Source organism: Eptatretus burgeri, chromosome 1 (assembly GCF_056783735.1).
Source record: "Eptatretus burgeri isolate ZD-2024b chromosome 1, Ebu_testis_v1, whole genome shotgun sequence".
In the NCBI taxonomy this organism is placed as follows: Eukaryota; Metazoa; Chordata; class Myxini; order Myxiniformes; family Myxinidae; genus Eptatretus; species Eptatretus burgeri.
In genome coordinates, this window is record NC_140961.1 from 88,573,123 (window position 1) to 88,591,411 (window position 18,289).

The 18,289-nt window shown below is 44.9% G+C and overlaps 2 protein-coding genes across 4 annotated transcripts in view; both read right to left on the reverse strand.

Moving 5' to 3' along the window:
* NOL4 (nucleolar protein 4) overlaps positions 1-18,289 on the reverse strand; it is a 512,661-nt gene that overhangs the window by 26,832 nt on the left and 467,540 nt on the right. For all 3 annotated transcript variants that reach the window (XM_085891239.1, XM_085891232.1, XM_085891224.1), the window contains exon 9: positions 6,337-6,453. In XM_085891239.1, the coding sequence (XP_085747365.1) occupies positions 6,337-6,453 (117 nt within the window). The remainder of the gene's footprint in view (positions 1-6,336; positions 6,454-18,289) is intronic.
* LOC147034926 (protein CFDP2-like) lies at positions 14,538-15,862 on the reverse strand. The gene has a single exon (XM_085891307.1). It carries the CDS (start codon positions 15,720-15,722, stop codon positions 14,538-14,540), a length of 1,185 nt encoding a protein of 394 aa, XP_085747433.1. The 5' UTR covers positions 15,723-15,862.

Below are 18,289 nucleotides of genomic sequence, written 5' to 3' on the forward strand. Positions count from 1 at the left end.
GACCTGCACGAAAATGAGCCGCTTAAGTGGCTCGTTCCGTATGCGAGGTCGAGCGGTTATATATCGCCAAGTCCCGTCGGACATGATTATTACGTTTATCAGCTTTAATTAGCCAGTTAATTCCCCGAACGCACCATGGCAGTCAATGTGAGGAAAGGGACGCAACGAGCAGGTTCACGTTCAATAATGGAGGTATTTATTTCCACACTCGGCACGTAAGCAGTCAATCGGGGCATTTATTTCCACACTCGGCACGAAAGCAGTCAATGGGGGGATGGGGACAAGACACGAGCAAAAGCCTACAGCAGAGTTCTGTTTGGAATGTACAAGCACGTCCTTACTCACAATTCTACCTCAAGACAAGGCGCTACAGACTTTCATACAAAAACCCAAGAAAGAAAAGACACAGGCTCGTAAACCTTTAATATTCCTCAGAGCCGGGATGACTGAAGGGGCTCCGAGAGGCCGGGCCGGTTACCTTGCTCCCTGGTGGCGACTCGATGGTCTTTTGTTTGGTGACCCTGGGTATTTGTTTCTCGCTGGCTCGTTGCCAACGCATCAGCGGTTGTAATGGCGGCTTGGTTGGTCCAGGACCTGGCAGCGTGCCCGACTTTCCACGACCGTCTCCCCGAATTGGTTGATCAAGGGCCTGGCAGCACTCCCGACTTTCCACGGCTGCCTTCCCAACGACTCCAACAAACTCAACTACAACCAACAACTCCGACCAACTCCTCTCCCCAACTCAAATGCCGCTATCAACTCAACTCAACTTTCAACTCAACTGCCGCTTTCAACTCAACTGCCGCTTTCAACTCAACTCAACTGCTTTCTCGGCATCCCAACGCGGCTCTTTATCGGGTCTGGGGCGTTCGCCCCTCCCTTCCCGGTGCGCGGGGGAAAATCCCAGGAGTGATCGGGTTTGCATACTTTTAGTAACCGCCATCCCTGCTTACGCCGTTCTGAGGGACCCGCACCAACCATCAATCCTGTTTTCGTCCCAGAATATCGGGGCGGGAGTTGTCGAGTTGTTCTTTTCGGAGCATACTGTTCGTAACGGACGTGGAGAATATGGCTCCTTTGGCGGTGTTTGTGGAGATGGCGTGGTTGTGGAGATGTTGTTCGTTTGAAATAAAAGATAGAACAGAATAACGGCTAACTCAAAGATTCACAGCCCGGCACACAAATAATCCCCTTTATACATCGGTGGGGAAATCTAACCTGGAACATACACTTATCGAAATAACTGATCTCTGGGGAACCTGAATGGTGGTTTTCGAATTTCCACAACCGTAACTATCTTCTTCTTCTTTCGGCTGCTCGCGTGAGGGTCGCCACAGGGTAGCCTCTATATATATATATATATACAGATGTTTGGTACTGCAGAACTTTAATGTGGAAACAAAAAACACGACATAATAGTGACCGAAGCTTTTCGTGCTGCACTCCTCAGGGTAAAAAATCGCAGCAAGTGAAGAAGGAAGTGAAGGTGTGTGCTTTATACGCAGGTCTCAATAAGGGAGAAGCTGATTGGTTCAGCCGTAATGACGTCACGGTTAATCCGAACGCCCACTCTGGGACAATCACATCGGGGATTCATGTTAACCCAAGGGGTCCCGTGATCTCTACCCCCCCCACCCCCAAACTCTGCATGGACCCCTCCACATCATGCACCCTCTCGACCTCGCTCGGCCCAACCGGACACCTGGTCACAATCCACTTTGAGGGAGCATACCGTCTCCCTCTGTTCCTGAGGGAGGCTATCCTGATGCTCGCACTGGGTAATGACACATTCCACCAGCTCAACCCCATTGTCCCTCACTAACTCTCTGTGTGTATGCTCATCTTTTACTTAATCTAATTTGTTCCCCTCTTTTGATTTCTGCGTCTCCCTCACGTCGTTTATTATTTCCGTTACTTCCTGGCTTTTCGTCTCTTTTATTTCCTGCGTCTCCATCACCTCCTTTAATTTTTCCGTCATCCCCTCGTGTCTCACCCTACACATTTCCCCTTTAATTGTCGTGGCGTCGCTCGTCATCCCGACCTCGCCCGTCTCCATCACGGGCCGGACACCAATCCATCCAGCGAAGCCAGCACACCAATGGCCAGAGAAACCCCACCTAGCACACTGGAGTCCACCCACATATGCGCTGACACGCACACATACAATGGTGCCAGTGGATGATGGTGGAAGGAATTGAGGGCAGGTGTTGTTTTGGTTGTTGGTAAGTTAAATCCTCACGATCAAAATAACGCACAGCGCACGTACAATTAATCACCCATTAAACATAGGACGGGATCCTAACTAGAAACACATACCGATATATCTGATCTATAAGGACTCTGGCTGTTGTGTGCGATGGGTTTCAGATTCGAAACACTACCCCCTCCCCTTTTTACAGACTCGTCCCAAGTCGTTGAATTTTCGTGTGACGAGCATGTGTAAGTTCTCCCCTCGTACGATTTACCTACGGATCCCTGAGTGCGACATTTTTTTCATACATGTCCCAAAAATAAATAACCTAGTGCGCTGCGTAACTAAACTAACAGACTCACACGGACAACTTAACTAAAATTGCCGGCGCTAAGACAGACAACAGGTGGGTTAATAACATATTTACAATTTTAACTAATATTTACACTAACCATGGCCCAGGACCTGTGATATGTGAAGAAAAAGGCACAGTAATGTTCACAGTTATTTTGTGTGGGTGAGTGCACAGCAGCTGAAGGTCAGTCGTCCTCAGGGCCTGCTCAAAAGGTCCCCCTTGCTTGTTCCTTTCAGTGAACCTTCTTCCTTGTTCCTTTCATACCCCAGCTGCTGGAGGCAACTCACCCTAAAAGGGCAGGCTATGCGCCATCCCACAGGCCATTTGAAGTGGCCTTTATACAAGAACTGGGAGGTAGCCGGCTGCTCAATGCAGTCCCTGGCTCCTCGTGAATGGACTGGATGCAAAACGCACAGAGTGATGAATGATGGGGCTGCCTGCAGGGCAGTCCTTGCAAAACACTGGAGATGGTGACATGGGGGCAATGCCACAAGGGCAGCAGGCATGGGGTCAAAGTAAAGGCAGGCAACAAAGGCATGGCAAGACAGATGCGGACCAGTAGCTGGAGCACAACAGACCGGCACATGAAGCTCGCCAGCCTCTGGTATGGTCCCGTGAGGTTCTGGAGGGAGTGCGGTGGTGCCAGCCACTCCGGAAACGGGCTCGGACCTATCCTACTGTCTCTCCCCAACCTATCGCCTTTGCCTGTCTCTGTCCAGACCCACTCCCCTAGTTTGCAACAAGAAAACAACAAAATTTAGCCCCTTTTTATTTTATTATTATTATTTTTTAAATATAGTTTCTTGTCTCTAACCCTCCGACTGTCTTTGTCTGGCTAACCTATCCTGTCCATCGACTCCCAACAACTAAGTTCCTTTTTTGGAGATGACTAAGGGAGAGACTAGCGTCCTGTCTCGACGCCCAATGCAGCCTCAGAATAGCCTCCTACATAATTCAGCCATCTTACCAAGGTGGGTCCAGTGGCCTACGGAGAGCGAAGGGATGGATGGTGCGAAGGGGTACATTTCTTCACTGTCCTGGCATTTATTAACTTTAAACTACCCCAGGGCTTTTCCATACGCCTGACTGTTTAAACTATAGGTTCCAACAATCATAATTCCCGTCGCCTGTGTTGGTGTCCATTATCAATTTGGGCCTTGCCCACAAATTTTCACTCGTGCCCTTGCACAATTTCATGGCTGGGCAGCGTGGCTCACTTGGCAGGGATTTCCCCCCTGCCGGACTCTAACTACTGCACCTCCGGGCCCTGAATCTGTCTCCGAGCCTACCTGCTCCCTATCAACGTGGGGAGTGCCCTTCCCGGCTACTCCCCTGTATATGCCCACGTGGCATCTCAGTGCTACGGGTCCCGTTTCCGACGAACCACCCGTGCCCAGTACACTATCCCGGTCCCTTGGACCCATGGCCTACTCTGGCCGGCTCGTCCGGTGCCTGGAGTGCCCTCTACTCAATACGTTCATCACAACAGCTTGGCGGTATTGCCCGCATGCTCCCCAGGTCCCCACGGGACCTCAACCTGCAGTCTACGGTGCCCCCACTAATCCGCTCAATTAGCATGGGGACACCGTGGGAATTTGCCTCAACTCCCAGCTCCTTTTCTCCAAGATTCTTTGGGAATACGTTTCGCCCCCCCCAACCCCCACCCCCCCTACCAATTTGCCTTGCTACTCCATCCCTCTCTATCAGGCTTATCGGAAGGATAAAATGCACCCAAACAGTTGTGTTGTTATTTTTTTTAACCACAGGGTCCTACATAAATCCTGACCAGAGCATTTAAAATCCTCAAATCTACTGATGAAAAGGCCCACCTGGTAAGGTAAGGTTTTGAGTTTTCCACACCACCTCTTGTCAGCCTTTGCTTCTGCTTCCCCCACATCCATATTGTTGCTCATAGCGGTCATCTCACCCTTTACGTCATTCTGCCCAATGTCCAATTTTGCCTCCAGCCATATCTCTAACCCTGCCATGAGCTGCGTCATCATCAGCATTGCATCAGGTGAGGTCGGCAATGCCAACCCACTGCCCTGCATTGTTAACTACATTGGGGGCGTGATGGGGGTGGGGCCACTGATCACAATGGGCACCTCTGCTGCACCTCCCACTTTCCTCTTCCACAATGTCATTCTCGGATGAAGCCACCTCCATCTCTTCTATAACCCCTCCCTGATCCTGCCCGTCTTGATTAGACATAGCTGTTTGATGCTGTTTGATTTGAATTTCACACTCACTACACTGTGATTGACAATTTTGAACTTGTACAATCCTGACTTCCAATATTATGGAGTCAGGGGGTTTGAAAGATCCCTCTCCCGGAGAGCAAATGTTATGGATCTGCCGGTCCGGGTCATGAGGGGCTTCTCGAGCCACTTCGCGACCTTTGATCCTGAAGCCGACAAGCCACAGGTGATTGTGTCTGAACGTGGTACTCGTCATAGCCGCAGCACATATAATGTTGAATGATACCTCATTTCAGAGCTCTTTGGTTCAGAGAGTGCATGAAGATATTTACAAATATTGACATTGACGCAATTTTGAGATACGGTATGTGCATTTTTGTAGCTTGGTCGCTTACACGGGTGGTGTATAGGCTCAGAGTTGCTGGTTACCACATCTACCTGAAATAATAATAAAAAAATAATGTAACCATAAACAATTGTCAATTCTGTTCAGCGTAGAATTACATTTTCGTTGATTTACTTCATCGAGAAACCTTGGCAGTCTTAGCAGTTAGTGACTATTATGCTGTTCAAGGACATTCCAGGCAAACTCCATAAATATTCCACACTGTTGAGAATGAGTTCCCTCACAACAGCCCAGTGGAATCTGGTTATCTGATAGTCTATTACAAGTCGACTCAAAAGCCCAATTCCCACAGCTCTGCTGAAGCCCCCTTGACCCCTCTTGTCAAATAGGTGTGGCACCAATGATAATCATCTGGAATTAATGATAATCAAATCAATGATAATCAATCAATGATGCAGTTATGTGAGTCCTATAATGCTGAAATTTACATTTGCCTCACTCTCAGCCTCAAACAGTTCTAATGAAAATATATTAAAACTTCCCTATTTAAGGTTACCATACAAGATACACCATCATGCAGGTGACAACATACACTGCATGAAGCTTAAAGTGCTTCCAAATACGAAGGTATTCAATAGCTTCGACTTACACAAACATAAAATAAATAAATTATAAATACACCCCGAATCTTGGGATTACCTGTGTGGAGCAACAATAGTTTAAGGTTAGGAAAAAACAAACAAACACATTTAGAGGGCCCAGCCACCATGCAATTGGCAATTCACAGTGTTGAACTAACATCACAAACAAGCATTGAAACGAACGATAGCAACATTATTGCTGAAGCAATTTCCCAAGTGTACAGCTGGCAGGTGGCTGATGTGTGGGTTGGAGAGAAATCCATTTGAACTGCAGAGGGTTTGGTTGCTATGTGGGAATTGTTGTTACTTTACCACTTGGATATCCCCAAAAGAAAAGGAGTAAATAAGCATTCGTCTCGCAAGCTTCCATTCGAGACATTTATTTTTTATTGTGAAGTGTAGGCAAGATATATTTTAATGCTTACCAATCATAATATAGTAATGTAAAAGCACAAGTCCCTCATCCCTGAAAGCAATGGCTTACAAATGATCATCATCCGAGCTGGCACCAAATTCATTTGAGATCACCCCATCTCCCTTACGGAGTTAAGGTCGTGGACTCAACATCATGTCGTGCTGACTGTCTGACACACTGGCCTTCATACCTGATGCAATTCCAGGCGCATGCGTTTTGCAGCATTACGACTCTCGTTCTCACACGCCATTGCCAGCATGTTCTCAGCCACAGCTGAAGTGAGATGTGGTGGGGTGGAGCGCAGGTTCTGCATCAGGAAAGGGAGCTGTTAGTATCCTGTGATGTGATGTTACTCTGAGGCTATACTCATGTTCACAGAATGATGGCTGGGTTTATTATGTCGACGTAAGCTGAGGCTTTTCCAAGTAAAGAAAACACACACAGCTTACACATAAAGAAGGTAGACCCAAAATTCAGGATGCAAGCAAATATCTTTGAAAAATGGAATTCATAAAGTTAGCAGATGTAAACAAACTACTTTATTGAGAACTAGCACAGGTACCAGACAACGCAGGGTCCCTACTCATCCATCCTTCCATTCCACCCTTTGCCCTCCCTTCTCCCACCCCACCCCCGCCTCATCCTTCCATTCCACCCTTTTACCCTCCCTTCTCCCACCCCACCCCCGCCTCATCCTTCCATTCCACCCTTTGCCCTCCATTCTCCCACCCCACCCCCTCCCTCCTGATTCCACTCCTTCCCCATGACATGTAAGACATTAAATAGCAGAGTACTCCCCCTCTGGGTGGCTCATGTTTACACATTACTTGTTGAAAAAAGTATAGTCTGAGTTTTGCAAGAAGACTATAGATGTTTGTGTGGTGTGTGCTTTAAAAGTTTGAGAGAGTCTAAACTCTAAAGCATACATTCCAATCCAGTTAGTGTCAAAGGTGTCAAAAGGATCGAATCCCTCAAGCATGTAAAAAGGGTCTAAAAACGTCAAAGTGGTCTAAAGCTTGAAATGATCAAGGGTCCAAGCTGTCTAATCTTCCTGAGGAGTAAAAGGGGGCTTTAAGGATCTTACAGGTCTTTGGAGTCAAAGGGGTCTTCAGGGTCTTAAAATAATTTACGGGTTTTAAGGATATTTGGGGTCCAAAGGGTCTTATGGGTCTTTGTTGTCTTATGGGTCTTTGGGATCTTATGGGCCTTTAGGGTCTAAAAAGGGTCTTTGCGTGCTTACTGGTCTTCGGGGTCTTAGCAGTCTTAAATGGTCTTCGGGATCTTTGGGGTCTAAAGGGTCTTTGGGGTTGAAAAGGTCTTTGGGATGTTAAGGGTCTTTGGGGTCTCAAAGGATCTTCGGGGTATTTAAAGGCTGAGGTGGTGGATGAAAATTCCCTTCGGACAATCCCCGGTTGGACTTGGTCTGTGTGCTAAATGTGGTTGTTGTCGGCCTAGCGGTCTTTGCAAAAAACGCGAACATACAGACAGACGACAAATTTTATTTACTAGTACACCCACTCCAAAAGGGAGCAACAGCAAGGGTCAGGTTGTTATCCACTCTGGGGTATATAGATTACAGTAGATCTAGTCAGCTGTGATGGTGTCCCTCCCCCCCATACTATTCCTTTTGTTCTGTTACGGTTCAGTGTACGAGTACGAGTACGAGCTTTTGCATGGCCTTGACCTTGTGTGTGTTTAGGTATATATTGTTACGAATGTGGGGGTAGATGGAGGAATCTAATAGGGAATGCAGCATTGTGTAAAGTTGCTTGGTCCGTGGATGTGTAGGAGGCATCTTGATGTAACTAAATAAGGAACCTGTGAGCTTAAGTGTTAAGTGTCACCACACGAGGGGGTGTGGTGTTCTGCCTGGTGTTGGCTTAATGGTTAGGGTGGTGGGTTTGGGATCTTCGGGTCTGGAGTTCAAATTCCACTTAGCTGTTGAATTAATACCAGGCGGAGTTAACTCGGCCTGTCATCCTTTTGAGGTCGGCAAAATGAGTGCCAGCATGATGGTGGAGTGTCGGAGTGGCGATCCGTCCAGGATTGTGCCCAATAGCCAAGGAGACTGCTTAGGCAGCACCAACGCTCTGCACAGAGTATGGTCGCAATGGATGGACTTGAGGGGGTGGTGTCATGTTAATCAGCTAGGGTTTAAGAATAAGCTTCTCCAGTATGTAATCACCCCTCTGTGATTTTTTTCCCGATGTTTTTGTATTTCAAGATCGACAAAAGAGGTGGAGAACACGTCCCTAAAACTACTACCAGTGGGCAGAAAGCCCCACCTTCAAAGGGTGACAACAGGTGAAGTCACGCCCCCGAGGCTGATGATTGATGGGCACGACATCAGAAGCTAGCCGAGCAGGCAGAAGCCCGCCTTCCTGGGTTTCTTGTGAGCAGGCCACGCCCCGGGAGGCAGAGAATATATAGGCGTGACGCCTGAAGAAGAAGGTGTGGGGGAGCATCATACTGAAGAGGACGAGAGATCGGCAGAGCACACGCATGAGGTCAGTGTGAGGAACGCACGAGGCAGAGTTTATTTCGGAAAAGAATCAGAGGACACAGAGGACACACAGAGGGAGTTCAGCGCTGATGCATTTTTGGAGAGCCGTGATCAGAGCGGAGGCACGAAGGGAATTGTTTGGAGAGGTGAGAGCGGAGGGTGAGCATACGCGATGAGGAGGACAGCATGATCCTTGAATTAGTGTTGAGGCGATTTGGCTCATGTGGTGAAGCAAGACGCTGGCCTTTTGCTCTTGGTTGGGTCAGTGAGGATGATCAGTGCACGAAGCTGTTACACTGGTGCTCTGAGAATTGGTGTGGAGTGCCGCTCGCGGATTTCCTGGCGTGTGTTTGTCCCGCTATGAAAGAAGGACCATTTTGTGTGCGTCTGCACGTGCGAATAGGAGTGCCTCGATTCCAAGTTCCACAAGGACCAGCTCTGGGACAAGCGAAGTTAAAGAATACTCGAAAGGAGGGGTTTTCTTTATCTTTTGTATTCCCTTTGTCTGTAATTGAGACTGTGAGGAGGCACCTCGACTTTAGGATTTATTATTTCATTATTATTATCAATACCCTTCTGAATAATTGTCATTTGTAAATATTTGTTTATTTTCATTAAATATATTTATTTTAAGAAGCTGGAGCCATGTATTTGTCATGGGGTTTCAGAACCACCCCCCCCCCCACCACCCTCTTTGCTGTGCACTTCTGCCCCTCTGCCATTGCGGCCACTTCCCACACATTAATCTCCGAGTCTCAGTTGTAGGCCTTCAAGGGAGAAGCTTTGCCATCCGTCCAGGTAGGGGTGACCACCTGGACATGACTTCGTACAATACATATATATATATATATATATATATATATATATATATATATATATATATATATATATATATATACATATATATCTTCTCTCTTCTTCTTTCGGCTGTTCCCGTTACGGGTCGCCACAGCGGATAATGCGTTATGATCCGCATACTGATTTGGCACAGGTTTTACGCCGGATGCCCTTCCTGACGCAACCCTGGTCGCCTCTTACGACACAGGGATAAGGATTGGGTTTCGCCATGATTCCGGGCTGCCCGACACCCTCTCATAGCGCGGCCCAGCGCAGAGCTCCTGTCCTCAAGCAATCCTCCAACCCAAGCCTCCAAGTAGCCGGATTACAGGCGAACGCCACTACGCCATATATATATATATATATATATATATATATATATATATATATATATATATATATATATATATATATATATATATATATATATATATATATATATATATATATATATATATATATATATATATATATATATATATATATATATATATATATATATATATATATATATATATATATATATCCCGAGAAACCTTGATCACCAGTTTGAAGACTCCGAATTTGGAGGTGACGCATTGGTATAATTTATACACATGACGTCAACGTCATGTCATGAGATCAGTGTGCTTCTTTGGTTAAATTTAAGATTCCTGACTGCAAACCTCCTAACTGAAGACCAGCAAGGCAGAGGAAATGTATTATTGTGGCAGATGACACTTGCTGCTTACACTTGTTGTTGCATGAGTTTTTGCTGTGATGGGACTCAATCTGTGCCTTGCTGTCTCGGCAAGTTAGGGGGTTCGATATACATATAGTAAATAAACAATATTACATTTTTTTATTGCAAACAATATTACTTATTAAATAAGGCATATCACATAAACAAGACATCACACATAAATGCACAAAGTGATGTGGTGCAGAACATATAAAAGACGTCGAGTTACAACAACAAATGTTTGTATACAACGTGCTGCAGAGATCGGAAAAATTTGAGTTCGATTGAAAGAGAATTCCAGACATGTGAGATGATTGGAGGAAAATCAAGAATATAAAAAAAAATAATAATGACCGTTTTTACAGCCATTTTTCCCTGCTGTGCAGGGGTTTGGCTTTTTCTTGAGGCAATGTTTTATGGCCGGATGCCCTTCCTGACGCCAACCCTGGTCGCCTCTTACGACACACAGGGATATGGTACACCTACTCTAACCGGGGCATACACCGGGACCAGTACACTGGTACTCATTTCGCCGACCTCGGAAGGATGACAGGCTGAGTCAACCCCCTGGTGTTAATTCAGCAGCCAACGGGGCTTGAACTCAGGACCCTTGGATCCCAAGCCGCCACCCTAACCACTAAGCCAACACTAGGCTAGGAAAATCAAGAATACCATCAGAAATACACTTCCATGTAATTCCAAATACAGCAGATGGATGAACATTTGGTGCAAACGATGTAAAACCATCATAAAAAGATAAACTGTGAAGCCACATAAGAGTAAAACCATTTTCTCCAACTACAACAGGATACGAATTTTAAAAGGCCGATATTTTCTATTTTGATGATTAAATTGACAGATGAGTAAAGTGCCAGTCAAAAGAGGAAAAGCATGTTCCTTTGAGTTGTGAATCAAGTTTTTGTAAACAGCAGTATGTGAATCTAATAAATAATATTCATCGGATGTCTGTCTGTCTGTCTGTCTGTCTGTCTGTTTGTTTGTTCACGTTATTTGCAAGGAATGCTGGACCGACAATCACCAAATTTGGCACACAGCCCAAGTCCGATCTGGTGATTGTCCTTAGGGTATTTTCATCCAACACCTGAGCCTTCAAATAAAACTTTTCTGGCTTTTTCATTTATATGCGATCTCATTGGTTAACACATATCACGTGACACAACATGGCCAGAGGCCAGCACACCTAATTTGTGGAGCTGTGTCTTCCACCCACTGGCTCACTGCACAGCTGAGCTGACTTCACGCACAATTGGATATTGGCTATTTGCAACAGTACCCATCGTGTACAGCCTTTTGGATGCTGGTTGCATCATTGGTTCAGGGCGCAGCTATGCCATTGACGCAGTGCCCCTATCACCAATACACTGATGCTCATTTTGCCGGCCTCGGAAGGATGACAGGCTGAGTCAACCCCCTGGTATTAATTCAGTGGCTGATGGGGCTCGAACTCAGGAACCTCGGATCCTAAGCCACCACCCTAACCACTAAGCCAATTGTCCTGGATCCAGGCTACCTATCCGTAAAAAAGTGGTTGTGCATCCAGTTTTACTGCAGAAAAAGGTTCTAAAAAAAGAAAAAGGTTCTGTGCATACTTTCATTCTTGTGGCCATTTTGAAAAAAATGTGGAATTATCATAAATTACCCCAAATAACTCAAAAATACCCCTGTTAAAATGTCCATTTTGATCTAATCAGACATTTTTGGGTCGGAAAATATTAATTTAAGGTTACTGTAAAAACCATTCAAAGTTGAATTCTCAAATTCAAATTTCAAATTCTTTTTTTTTGGGGTCTACCTACACTATGTGGTGAGGTTGCAGGTCTGTCTTAATATGTATGTGCTCTAAAGTTGTCAAAGTAAATATGCCAGGCAAGCTTAATCACTGATGACTAACTTGATGCCTTATCTTTGCAGATATTCACATCATGGCGTCAAAAGAAGCTTCAATCCCAGCAGTTCTTGTGAAAGTCAGCAAAAGTAGTCCACTCCAGAAGGACAGATGCATCGTGTGTCAAAAGAGAAAAAGTACAAAGCTTACCTCAACTGACGGTGGAAAGAAACGTTACGAGAGGCGGCAGCTTTGAGAAAAAAATGATGTATTCAATCGTCTGAAGTTAATCCCAGAAACTGAGAAATTATATTATCACGTGGACACACACACACACACACACACACACACACACACACACACACACACACACACACACACACACACACACACACACACACACACACACACACACAAACACACACACACACACACACACACACACACAAACACATTTAAAGGTCATTTTCCCCACTAAAGCAGGGGTTAGCCTTGCGGGCCCCATGACAATCTTCTCCACTTTACCCTATTTTCTGCATCTCCCCTTCTTAATCCCCTTGCCCACATTTCCTCTTCCACCACATTTAGCCAAGTTTTTCTCGGTCTTCCCCGTCTTCTACTTCCGACTACACTCATTTCCAACACTCCTCTCGCCCAGTCACTTTCATCCTTCCTCAACACATGACCCAACCATCTCAACCTGTTTCTCTTCACAACCTCCATCACAGACTCTATTCCCATCATCTTCCGCAGGTCATCGTTTGTCTTCCTCTCTCTCAACGATACTCCAAACATCCACCGAACCATTCGCATTTCCACCCTTTCCAGCCTTTGTTGCTGCTCCATGTTCAGTACCCATGTCTCACTCCCATAAATCATCGTACTCCTCACACATGTAGCATGCACCTTTCCCTTCAGCTTCAACGACACTCCCCTCTTCGTCAGTACGCCACTCAGTTCCCGAAACTTCTTCCATGCACATCTCACTCTAGCAACCGTCGAAGAGTCTGATCCACCTTCTCCATTCAGCATGTCTACGAGATAGCAAAATGTTTTCACCCCTTCCAGCTTCACACCACCTCCAACATCCAACTCAACAATTCCTTCAACTGCAGCTCCCTCTATGCACACCTTACACTTGAATGTAGCTGCCACACTGGTTAATGACCCTCACACCCCACTACATTTTCGATGAACCCATTCAGCACACATTGTACACTGAATGGAGTTCACTCCGACACCTTTCCTGCACACAGCACACGGCCACTTCCCAGTCCTTTCCACCTCACCACATGCTTTACCACTTGCCATCACCTTCGTCTTTCCGATATTCACCTTCAAACCTTTTGCCTCCAAACATTCCTTCCACTTGTTCATCTTCTCCTTCAGTCCATCCATACTCTCTGCAATCAACACCAGATCATCTGCATACAGCGGCTCCCACGGTAAACCCTCCTTTACCCTCCGAGCCAGCACCTCCATCACAGCTACAAATAGAAGTGGACTTAGTACCGACCCCTGGTGCACTCCTACCCTCACCTCAAACTCACCACTGTTCCCATCCTTCGTCCTTACAGCTGTGCGTGCTCTCTCATACTTGGCTATCACTACTCTGATCAACCATTCCTCCACTCCTAACTTCCTCAATGCCCACGTCATAACTTCACGTGGAACCCTATCAAATGCTTTCTCCAGATCAACAAACCCAAAAAACAACTTCTTCCTCTTCTCCATGTACTTCTCCTGCAACTGCCTTACAATAAAAATTGCATCTGTCGTTCCTCTTCCTGGCATAAATCCAAACTGCATTTTGTCAATCTTTACCTTCTTCCTTATCCTCTTCTCCAACACCCTTTCCAATACCTTCATTCCATGCTCCAATAACTTTATTGCTCTATAGGAGCCACAGTCCAGAGGGTCACCTTTCTCCTTGTACAGAGGGACGAGGGTACTCAGTTCCCAATCCACTGGAATGCGGCCTTCTTTCACCACCAGATTACAGATCTCTGTCATTCTCTTTACACCCCAACTTCCCGCTGCCTTCAACATATCTCCCACAACTCCCGTCGGCCCTCTTGCTTTTCTACTCTTCATTGCTCTTATAGCTTCCTCAACTTCCTTCTCAGTTATCTGCTCTGCTGGTCCTAAAACTGGGTTGCTCTCGATGTTGCGATCCCATTCATTTTCTACATTCAACAGCCTTTCCATGTATCTCTTCCATCTTCCTTTAATTCCATCTGAGTCCACAACAATTTGCCCCACTTCATCCTTCAAGCAACTCACCCCCGTCACATCAAACCTCTCTCTCGCTATCTGCTTTGCAATCCTGAATACCGCTCTCTTACCCTCCTCCGAATCCAAGCGTTCTCCAAACATTTTCCTATGGGCCTCCTGCGCCTTTGCTACCTCTTTCTTTGCAGTCTTCTTGGCTTCCTTATAGCTTTCATGTGCTGCCTCTTCTTCCACCGTATCCTTTGCCTTTTGTCATTCCTTGAACTTCTTCCTCTTCTCTTCAATCGTCTTTCCAACTTCATCACCCCACCACCATGTTTCCGACTGCCTCGGTGGTCCTTTTGTCCATCCACATACCTCACCAACGGCTCCCAATAGACTAGCTTTCATTGACATCCAACCACTTTCAAGCTCAACCACATCATCCTCAACCATACTCAGCCTCTCTCTTAATGCTTCCTTCACTCTCGCCTCTTTCAACCTCCACACCTTCATCCTCGGTTGATACTTCCCCCGCTGAATTCTCCTCGCACCTTTCGCCCTTATATCGCATATAACCAGATGGTGCTGCGAAACAGTCTCCTCCCCTGGGATCACCTTTGTGTCCCGGAGGTTTCCCCTATCTCGCCGACGCACCATCAGGTAGTCAATGGTTGTCATCAACCCACCTGACGTGTATGTAATAAGCTTATTATCTGCTTTCTGGAATTGAGTATTACAAATCAACAAATCAGCTCCATCAGGAAACTCCAAGATCCTTTCCCCTTCTCCATTTCTCACACCATATCCATAACCCCCATGGACTCCCTCAAAACTGTCTGGACTCCTTCCCACATGTCTATTCAAGTCTCCTCCAACCACAACAACTTCCTCATCTTTCACATTTTCCATCAACTTCTCCATCGCACACCAGAACATGTTCTTCTCTTCATCGCTTCGACCGACCTGCGGGGCATATCCCGAGATGACGTTCACCAAGAGATTTCCGATCACAATCCTCACCATCATCAACCTTTCACTCACTCTAGTCACACTCACGACACTGTCTACAAACTCCTCAGAAAACATGACACCAACACCATGCACGCCTTCTGGGCACCCTTGCCACATAAACTTGTACTTCTGCCCCTGCCTTCCCTTCACCATTCTCACACCACTTCCCTTCCACCGTGTCTCCTGCACACAACATATGTCCACTCTTCTTCTGACCAATGTTTCAACCACTTCTCCAGATCTCCCTGTCATTGTCCCTACATTCCATGTATCAAACCTCAGAAACCGATCTCCACGTGGGGCATCAGACGATTGGTCATCATAAATGGAAAAATTTCCTCCCTTGCTTCGATCGGGTTCCCCACCTTGAGTTTTAACGAGAGGGGGTGAGGACCCCCACGGGGTACTTCGGGCTGTACCCTGCCCATCAGTTGTACTCATCATGGTTTCCTTTTGAGGCGATGTTTTTATGGCCGGATGCCCTTCCTGACGCCAACCCTTTTAGTTGCCTTTTACGACACGCAGGGATACGGTGTACCTATTCTGACCGGGGTACACACCGGGGACAATGACTGTTATAAAAGTTACACTCTTAAGAAGACATTAGATCGAATACGTCGTGCAACCGACGATGGTAATACTAGTGAGGAAGAAGAGAGTGGTACATCAGATCCTAACTTACCAGTTACAAAACGAGCTCGGAGATCATCCTCAACTGCACGTCCATCAGCAAGTGATGCCAGGGTCATTCCGTGCCAACTCACCTAAGGGTCCCCAGGTCACCTCCTCAGATTTTGCTGGAAAAATTGTTAAATGTAGATCTATATGGCTCTACCCACCATGAAAAAGATTAGCTTTCAATTCCTCATAGTTTAAAAAATATCTATCTCTAGAGACCTTTGAAATTTGGCCCTGTGAAATGCCAAATGTGAAAAACGCATTTTTTTCCAACTTCAGTGGCTTATAATTTTATAATGGACGCCTCAAGAAAGCTAATATTGCAAATATTTATTAATTGGCAACCAAAATTTTCAATTATGGCATCAGATAGCCTCTGGGATGCATATTTCTCACTCTACAGGAAGCTAAAAATGGCTTTTTGGCCAAAATGAGCTAAAATAAGGTTAAACTATAGGAGCCCTCCTGAAAATATGGAACAACTTATAATTTTTTCCTCATAACACAGTGATTATAGGGTTATTATCTATCCATAGATACATTTTTGCTGGGATAATACAGTTAGGTGATGATTTATAAAAGTTTTAACATAAGCCCTTGCCTCCGAGGGCTCTAAAATGGACCAATTTTGTCCCCTGGTTTGACCATGTGGCTAGGGGTTTAGGATATTCATTTTTTTTCGAAACATTGCCGCATATAGGATGTGTCTAGTGACCGAATAATTTTATCCAACGTCCATGGCTTCATATTAAAATAAATTTTTGTTTACATGCACGTTTTTTTATAATTATTCACTTTTTCATATTCAGAAGTTTATAAATCTTAAATGGAACTATGCAGGAAAGAGTTACTGCAGAATTTTATAAACTGGTATACAAAATTTCAGATTGTGGCATCAGAATGTCTCCAGAAAGCACATACTCCTAGGTTAAGGAAGCCAAATATGGCAATTTGGCCCACTTGGTACAAAACAAGGTGAACTTGCAGGGGTGCACATGATGCTAAATTATGTTTCTTATTCGACATTAGTGATAAGATTGTTATTTATTCATAAATACATGCTAATAATTACTTTCGTCAGTGATTGCAAATTATAAATTCGAACAAATTTGATTAGTTGAGTAAGCAGCTTTTTTATTTACAGATATACAGATTCAATGAATATTAATAATATTTATACCTTAGAAAACTCTTTAATGACCTTTCATCTTTTATGACATTCATTATCATGATTATCTATCACTCAGAGGCACAGAATTTTACATCTTAGAAAACAGGTCTTGAACATGCTTAAAGTCATGCTGTGACAGTTGGTACTGACGCCCACCAGATTTTATATCAGGGGCCTCAACCACACAAATAATGTCGAGTAATGGCACCCAGCATTGATCTTTCTTTTTTTCTGGAGGCCATGAGAATGTGTTACCCCTTCCTTGCTTCATGAAGTTCACAAACACATCATTTTCATCATCATTTCTTGTGACAATGTTCCCAATGTACCATTTTCTGTCATAAACACAAGCAATATATTTCCCAGCCTGGTATACATCCAGTTCAGTTAGGGTTGGGACTAATAACTGGGACAGATGAGCTTGTGTGGTTTCCGGTCCTGTGCATACTGTTGATACAGCATCAGAAGAAACCCTTCTCATCTCCAGACGTGTTGAGGAGATTGGCAGGAAACCATGGTGTGACCGTGTACCAGCAATGGTTGTTGCTGATCTGCAGCGCTTCTCAAGGTCATACTCCATTGCATTTTGTTGGATTTCTTGTGATGTCACAAAGAAGAATTTGATCCCTCCTATATTCTTCTCTGCCCACTGGAGCATCTCTTCAGCTGTCAGAATCTGATTCTGTAGCGTGGCCTGCAAACTTGCCCTTGCAACAAGGTGCTTCACAGTTCCTCCAATCCCATCACATTACTCCATCTAGTGGTGTATGTCATAACTAATGACTTCAAATAGAGAACTGTAGGACATGTTTTTTTTAAATTAAAACCCAAGCATATGTTTGGATTATCATTACAAGAATTTATTTTTGAATAAAAATGTACTTATAATTATTTATTTATGAGAAAAATAATCTAAGTTGTTACATAACCTCAGTTAATGCCCCCTGCATATTCACCATTTTTGGTCAAAGTGGCATTTTCAACTTCCTACAGATAGAAACATATGCATTTATCATGCATTCTGATAACAGATCCTTAAATTTCATATGCCAGTTTATAAATATCTGAAGTATCACTTTGCTAGTGTTCAGTTTCAGATTTATAAGCTCATGAATATGAAAAAAGTGAATAATTATGAAAAACGTGCATGTAAATAAAAATT